This window comes from Kogia breviceps, chromosome 1 (assembly GCF_026419965.1).
Source record: "Kogia breviceps isolate mKogBre1 chromosome 1, mKogBre1 haplotype 1, whole genome shotgun sequence".
Classification (NCBI taxonomy): Eukaryota; Metazoa; Chordata; class Mammalia; order Artiodactyla; family Physeteridae; genus Kogia; species Kogia breviceps.
Window position 1 is genome coordinate 100387611 of NC_081310.1, and position 8211 is coordinate 100395821.

Consider the following 8211-nt stretch of genomic DNA (forward strand, 5'->3'; position numbering starts at 1 on the left):
ATCATAGAATTTAATCTACTGGGCAGGAATCCATCCTGTAGAGGGGTAGGGATAGAAAGCTCCCTACCCCTCTACACTTTGCTTCAGGAAACACAGTGACTGTAGTGAACTCAAGTAAAACTGCTCTGAAATGCTTGCTATAAAAAGCTGATGCCCAAAAGAGTGGTTTGGTCGAGGAGTTTGAAATTGTAGCTACAGTTTCTAGGAAAAATGTAATAATAGTTGGCTAATTGGATAAAATACGAATGTAATCATTTTCATCCTTATTCTCAACTTCAGTTTCCTAAAGGAAGAAAACAGGCACCTAACACATAATCTGTTTTAGTAGTAGGCTAATCAAGAGACATGCAAAATAAACGGGCCTGGTCTTGCTCTTTAAGTGAATAAAATGGCTTTCTTTTGAGACCCAAGGATATTTTCAGGTTTTCTAGTAACTTTCAATAATGTACAAGCTTTCTTCTAAATTAATGCTTATATTTTTCATCTTTAAATGTCTTTTGAGAAATACCACTTTAGTGATACTAGCATTTAACAATTATACATAGGAAAGTGGATTCTAAATAAACTAAGATAGAGGAAATCTTGCATGGAGGAGAAGTACTGGCAAATTTTGCTTGAAAGAAAAATGACTTTTTTCACTAACTGTGTTGGAGGAATATATCTCTACCATCACTGAGGGCATTTCCTCATTTTAGCTGAATCATCAATTATTAGGAGTTTTTTTTCCAATTAATTTTAATAAGCATTTGTTGGAAACACTGTATAATCCAGACATGTGCAGTGCTAGTTATGTAGGGGAGTAAAGTGAGGAAGCAATTAAGAGACTGGTCCTTAATTTTGCTCATGTTCCAACATTTTTTGGTGTTTTTAATAGCTGACTATAAAATGATTTTAGAGACATTGGGATGGACACTTTAAACTGAACACTCCTTTTGGTCTTACCAAAGGTCTTCAGTAATTGTTCTTTTCTTTTTCCTCCTGGACTGCAGGTTCCTGAAGAGGGTTTCTGAGGAAATGGGCAAGATGTTGAAGGAGGTTACATGCAGCTGCTTTTGGGGGGAGGGTATTAGAGTTGTCAGGCTCAGAGAGAGTGAGAGAAGCAAGTTGCATGAGTGCATGCAGACATGATTATATTTTACTAACTTCATTAGCATTTCCGTACATTGTTTAAAAAAATCATTGTAATACCACCCCTTAAACTTGTTAAACAGTTATTCACATAAAGGAAAAAAAGCCAACAATGGCTAACCTTTTTTTCCATTTATTTTACTGATATCCAAATCAGAAAGAACGCAGAGCTGTCCTTAAGTTTGTCATATCTGACTGTCCCAACAGGACTGTCCATCGCAGCTCTGTTTTAATTGGCTTTTAGACCCATTGTCTGTTAGAATCCTTGCCATTTGTCAGTGTCTGCCTGCGTCACCTCTGTGCTTGCTTAACATCCTGTTGCATGTCTAGAGTCATCGGGTTTAGATTTTTCAGGCATGTCTTTATAATCCCTTGTTCTCGTCAAAGCCTTTGTTTTGTTTTACATTTGTAGTGCAAATCACTTTGTCAAACATCTCCAGCGCTAATGTTTCCATCCTAGTATTTGTGTACGCTGCTATAACTTCCCCACTGCAAAACATTCCAGTTTTGGCATTATGAAGAAGCAGTTTGTGAACCTGAAGTATTTATGATCAGAAGAAAAAAACATCTCTGCTCTAGCCTACAGCCCAGTTGAAAGAACTCTTTGAAACATGATACATCTTCAGCACCTCAGTCTGGGAAGAATCCATAGTCAGCACTGAAATCCTGGCATAATAAACACAGAAGATACTCACCACCTCAAGACAAAGGACTGTTGTCAGAAGTCAGCTGCTTCCATTCAAACGCTGCCTTAAACTAGAGTGCCTAAATCTGCTGATTGCCAACACTACCACTACAGTATCCCACAAAGGGCTTTATGTGTCAGCTCAGTGCGACCTCCATTAACTCGGCAGTGCTGCTATAGCTGCCGATACAACCTCGGTAGGTGGCTTTTAGAGCTCTACCATGTTTGTTGGTGCATCTTCAAATTTACGCATCAAACTAAAGACATGTCTGAGTCCATTTTACTTAGTGTTTTTATGAGAAGTTTTATGGACCTCCTTCCCATTGTCTTTTAATTTGGGGTTACTGTTTTCTCACTTAATTATTACAATGATAGTCTGATTCCAAGTGATGATTTTATTTGAACCACATACAATTTAGTGAAACTTTGTAATGATCTATGTGCACTTTTCCTTGTAAAATGGGAGTTTCTGTATGTTTATACTTGTAAATATAATTGTCATCAGTGCCCCTATGCTCATGTTGCTCATGTTGTCCTCCCTCGCATTTGTGATTCTGTTAATGACTTGTATCTTAACTAATTTCTTAGTGGCATTTAATAGGGAGGTGGGTGGGGGTGGGGGGATATTTGTAACATGGAAGCTTCATTAACTTGGTTCTTTACTGTTTTGAAGGAAGAAAGAACGTGAAATTGTGTACTGTTGGATTTCAAGCAATATTTTAGAAACTGTGTGACTGCTTTAATAATTTTTCCCAGTGTTATTTGAATCGTACTACCAGTTATACTAAAGCTGAATGACAATTGTGTGAAAGTCGATGCCTATATAAGATCAAGTATGCCCGTTACACAGCTGACATGATAGTGTATTACCTTTAAGGCTAGTAAACTATGAAGTTTTAGATTTTAAATCTCATTATAGGGTTATTTATATGAAGTGACATTATTCAGTACTGACAGACTACATAAAGTAGTTTTCAGATCCAGTGCTATTTTTATTTTAAAGGTTAGCAATGAAGAGGAAACGTGAGCTGGCTGTGTTTGTCTTCTGTACAAAGCCTGAGGTGCTTGTGCTTTTTGGCAACAACCACAGAGGGCAAAGTTTAAGGCTTTCTTGTGAGGACTAACTGTTCTTTTCAAGCTACTGTTTGTTTTTCTTAAAGCAGGATTTGCTTCCGTAGGAGGCAAGTTCCCTCACGTGGAATAGTGCAACCTGTGTATGGGTTATTACAATAGGAAAGACATTTGTACTTGCACAGTTTAAATCATTCTTAAATTTGAACATGTGAATTGTCCAAAAGAAGTCTTTAATTTTTCAGTAATTTTTACTCTTTTTGTGCACATGTTGATTTCTTAATGTAAATGCTTTGTTTAAGATAGTGTTCTCTGTTGAGAATATTTTCATGGAATAAAATAATCTTTTCATGGTCAGTTAAGGTGTATAGTATTATCTCTTACTGCTGTGTGAACTAAAGAGATGTAATGGTTTTGTTCTTGAATATGCTAAGTTCCAGGTAGTACAAAGTAGATGACCAGGTTCCATAAATGGAAGTATCTGTGTTGGGCAACAATTTTTGCAAAGCAGTTTTCAAAATTTTGTTCTAGTTTTAGTTTCTCTCAAGCTTTCTTAAAGGACAAAAAAGTTAACTTTCTTTACAGTGAATAAGGTAATAATTTGTATTTTTTAATCTTTGTTCTACAGTAGCTATGTTACACAGACTTTGCTTTTACACCATCTTAGCCTCTGCATCCATAGGAACTGTCCCTATACTACATAGATTGATCTAGCCTCAGGTTGGTCAGCATTTCCCGTGCTTCTGCTTGAGTCCCTGATCAGTCAGAGAGCATCTGTGTCTTCATCGCATTTCAAAATATGGAAGGAGAATGTTTGCCACAATTAGTGTCACATCAGTGATTTTAGGAAGTCTTAATTTCAGAAGATTAACCTTTTAAAAAGGGAAAATCTGAAACTGTGACTAGTAACTTCTAGAAACCCTAAAAGGGAATAAAACTCAGTGTTTTATTCTGAACAATGAAAGGTTGCAATTGTTGAGATGAAAATTTAGAGATCCACACCAAGCCTGGAAGTAGGGACACACACAAAACAAAACAGCAGGAAAACAGTGTCAACCAAAAAACTCAACAATGAAAAGGACTTTTACTATCTGAACCAAGATCAGGGAAGTCAAATTGTACTTGGTAGGGAAAGATAACATCCTCATAACAGTATTAAGGAAATAGTAAAAGGAAAAAGATCTTCAGACTTGTTGAAAAGAATAGGTTTTCTTTGTGAAGAAGGTATTAGTGCAGGTGAAAAAAATAACTAAAAAAAGCCACCAAGCCTACTTCAATGAGCTCATATACCTGGGATCAAATACATTCCTGAGTATAGTCATTGTCTGTAATCTAAGAAACTATGGAAAATATAAGAGATGCCAAAAGATAGGGGAATGGGACAATACACATTTTTAAAAAAAATTTGTTTTATGGTAATATGGTTGATTTACAATGTTGCATTAATTTCTGCTGTACAGCAAAGTGATTGTTATACATATATATATATTCTTTTAAAAATTCTTTTCCATTATGGTTTATCACAGGATATTGAATATAGTTCCCTGTGCTATGCAGTAGGACCCTGTTGTTTATCCATTCTGTAAGTTTGCATCTGCTAATCCCAAACTCCCAGTCCGTCCTTCCTCCCCGCCCCCCACCTCCTTTGGCGATCACAAGTCTGTTCTCTGTGACTCTGAGTCTGTTTCATAGATAAGTTCATTTGTGTCGTATTTTAGATTCCACATATAAGTGATATATAGTATTTGTCTTTCTCTTTCTGACTTACTTCACTTAGTATGGTAATCTCTAGGTCCATCCATTTTGCTGCAAATGGCATTATTTCATAGTTTTTTATGACTGAGTATTATTCCGTTTGTATAGATGTACATCTTCTTTATTCCTCTGTCGATGGACATTTAGGTTGCTTCCATGTCTTGGCTGTTGTGAATAGTGCTGCTATGAACATAGGGGTGCATGTACCTTTTTGAATTATAGTTTTATCCGGATATATGCCCAGAAGTGAGATTGCTGGATCATACGGCAACTCTATTTTTAGTTTGTTGAGGGACTGCCGTACTGTTCTCCATAGTGCTGCATCAATTTATGTTCCCACCAACAACATAGGAGGGTTCCCTTTCCTCCACACCCTCTCCAGCATTTGTTATTTGTAGATTAAAAATTATATATATGGCTGTTTTGATGGGTGTGAGGTGGTACCTCATTGTAGTTTTTTGATTTTCATTTAATAATTAGTGATGCTGAGCATCATTTCATGTGCCTGTTGGCCATCTGTATGTCTTTGGAGAAATGTCTATTTAGGTCTTCTGCCCATTGGAAAATATAAATTTTGAAGAGTAAATTCTGGGAAGTTTGACAACTCTTAAAAGTGCTAGATAATTTTGTCAGCATTTAAGAGAAAATGTAATGGGCAACTGACCTAGGTCCTAAGAATATGTCTAGTTAGCCTCATTCCTTTCTTTAAATACAAATGGGGAATTCTGCAGACGTAATTGTCCTGATTTCAGCACAATTTCAGTAATTGACAAGATTTCTTACTCATTTTTGTAAGATTGTGAGAGCATTGTTGTAGAGAATGGGAGCTTGCAACAAGCTGATTTGGTAAACCCGGAATGTCAACCCTGAGGAGAACTTCTTGTAGAAAACACATGTATGTTATGAACCATTGTAAAATAAACATAATTCTGTCAATTCAAGAAATAGAAAATTATCCTCTCCATCTCCTTCAAAGATAACCATTATCCTGAGTTTTATGTTTATTGTTTTTTCTTCATTTTTATCACATGGATATTTTTTTCTAAACCTGATGAGCTTTCCATGTTTTTGAGCTCTGTAAAGATGGCTTTATACTCTGTTATGAGCAGGGCTCATATTCAGCCAGTGCACACTGATATAGCCACAGTTAATGCTGTAGAAATATTTCCTTACTGGTGGGTAAAAAATAATTCTGAAAAGTAGTAAAACTGTAGTTAATCGTGTAAGTTTCACTACGTGTGGTTTATCTCAGAAATCACACATGACACTGTGATGCATTTCTGGTTTGAGCACTGGGGACAAAGTCGAAGGGCTTACTGTAGATATACTATTATTTTAGGTGTTGGGGAATCTTCTTGGTTTTGTAAACCCTTGGTTTCGTAAGCCCTTCGTAAGCCCTGGACAACTAAGCTGAGGAAGACCTCTGTTCCTCCTCCAAAGAAATGCTTCATCCTGCTCAAGGGGAGGAGACACATCAAAGCTCTGGTAGCAGCTGGGGAGACCAGAAGGGAATGTGGGGACATAGCCCCTTGTGGTGCAGTAGTGGCCCTTTAGATATATATAATTTTTTAACATTTTGTTTTATTTGGCAACTTATTGTGTGGTGGAGGGTAGCCTGCCTTGTTCATTGAAGAGGTGTGAGGAGAGGGAAACTACCAGCCTTTGTTTAATACCCAGAAGAATATGCTAAGTGACAGCACAACTCCTGCTCCCTTGGCTGGTCTCGGACAGGAGTATCACAGTGTCCATCCACTCTCTTAACCTCTAAAAGTTCAACTTTCCTCTCACCTGCCTGGGCAGACCAAACTGCTTGGTTTCAGGGCCTGCAGAAGCCCTGGTAGACTGGCTCAGTTTATTTTTATTCTCCCCGCTTTCTCCTTCTGCCTTGGTCCTAAATCACGACTGGCACCAACCAGCCATTGCTTATTTGTTAATCTGCCAATGTGGGGGACGGTCTTGGGTGTGGAATGAGACAAACAGAAAACACAAGCTCCCGGTTCTGGCAACCAAGATCATCAATCCACACCCAACTTGCTCCCTCTTCCTCACATTCTCTACTCTCTTTCCTCTAGCGGGGTGCTCCTGCCACCGTTTCTTGGCATACAGCCTGCATCCAGATGGTACTATTCTGTCCAGTGAGATGAGATGGGGATCAGCTGCATGTCCTCTCTCTCCAGGTGCCAGACAACACATTAGTAAATTAATAACTAGCAACTGAAAGGGGGAAGTCATTGGAAGAGTTTGCAGCCCTGTGTTAAATCATGGAGGCATTGTTCAGCTGATGGCAGCTGTGTCGTACAAAAAATTATACCAACTCAACTATGTAATCAGATTATTTGGAAATTATTAGTGACTGATGAATTGTGCCACTTTCATCACTTGATAAACAGTGTTATGTAGTTTAAAGAAAAGGGATTATTTTGTTGATTTGCACATTGAATTGTACATTAATTTATTCATGATTTATGTATTAATACCCCACTTGTTAAATATTTTGCGTATTGCATGGCATCTTCTAAGAGTTGCTTTTTTCACTCAACAGTATTCTAAGATTTATCCATGTTTATGCATAGTTCATTTTACTGTGTATAGTATTCCATTATATAAATATACAGAATTTATTCATTCTCCTGTTGATGGGCATTTGGGCTATTTCCTGAATTTTGCTAGTATAAACATTGCTCTTATGCACATCCATGTGCATGTTTACTGATACAAGAGTTTCTCTAATATCTATACCTAGAAGAGGAATTGCTAAGTTATGGGTTATATTTATCTTCAATTTAAAACGGTAATGCTGCGTTTTCCCCTTAAAGTGATTATAACATTTTTACACACCTACAAGTTGTGTATAAGCGTTATTTATTCTCCATATCCTGACCAACAATTCAGGAGTAAGACTTTAAAATTTTTTTTTTTTTTTACAGTTCAATGGATGTAAAATAGCATTTTATTATAGTCTTAATTTGCTTTTTCCTGACTATTGATGAAGTTGAACATCTTGTCATATTTACCATTTGTGTTTCCTCTTCTGTGAAAAGCCTGTTTATGTCTTTTGCCCATTTTATTCTTTGGTTGGTGTCTTTCCGTATTTATTCATGGGAGTTCTTTATGTATTAAGGATGCTAATAGTATTAGTTATCTCTTGCTGTGTAACATAGCTGTTGACTCTGGCTCAGAGTTTCTTAGGAGGTTGCAATCAAGGTGTTGGCCAGGGTTGCAATCATCTCAAAGCTTTGACTCAGACTGGAGAGTCCACTTCCAGGATCATTCACATGATTGTTGGCAGGCCTCAGTTCCTTGTCCTGTGGACCTCTTCATAGGATGTTCACAGTGTGGCATCTTGCTTCCTTCAGTGAGTGATCCAAGAGAGAAAAACTCAGGATGGAATCTGCAGTCTTTTATAACCTAATCTCAGATGTGAATACCATTACTTCTATGTACTTGGTGATGCAAACCAACCATGGTATACAACACAAGGATGTGAACATCGGGTGGCAGGGAACATCTGGGGCCATCTTGCAGGCTGCCTGCCATACTAATACTTTTGTTATTTTTATGTGTTGCTGATA

At 37.4% G+C, this 8211-nt stretch overlaps 1 protein-coding gene across 3 annotated transcripts in view; it reads left to right on the plus strand.

Annotated features, from left to right (window-relative positions):
• Positions 1-3241, plus strand: part of FNBP1L (formin binding protein 1 like) — a 122152-nt gene extending 118911 nt beyond the window's left edge. For all 3 annotated transcript variants that reach the window (XM_067040140.1, XM_067040143.1, XM_067040145.1), the window contains one exon: positions 990-3241. In XM_067040140.1, coding sequence (XP_066896241.1) covers positions 990-997 — 8 coding nt within the window. In that variant the 3' untranslated portion in view covers positions 998-3241. The remainder of the gene's footprint in view (positions 1-989) is intronic.
• Positions 3242-8211: the final 4970 nt, after the last annotated feature.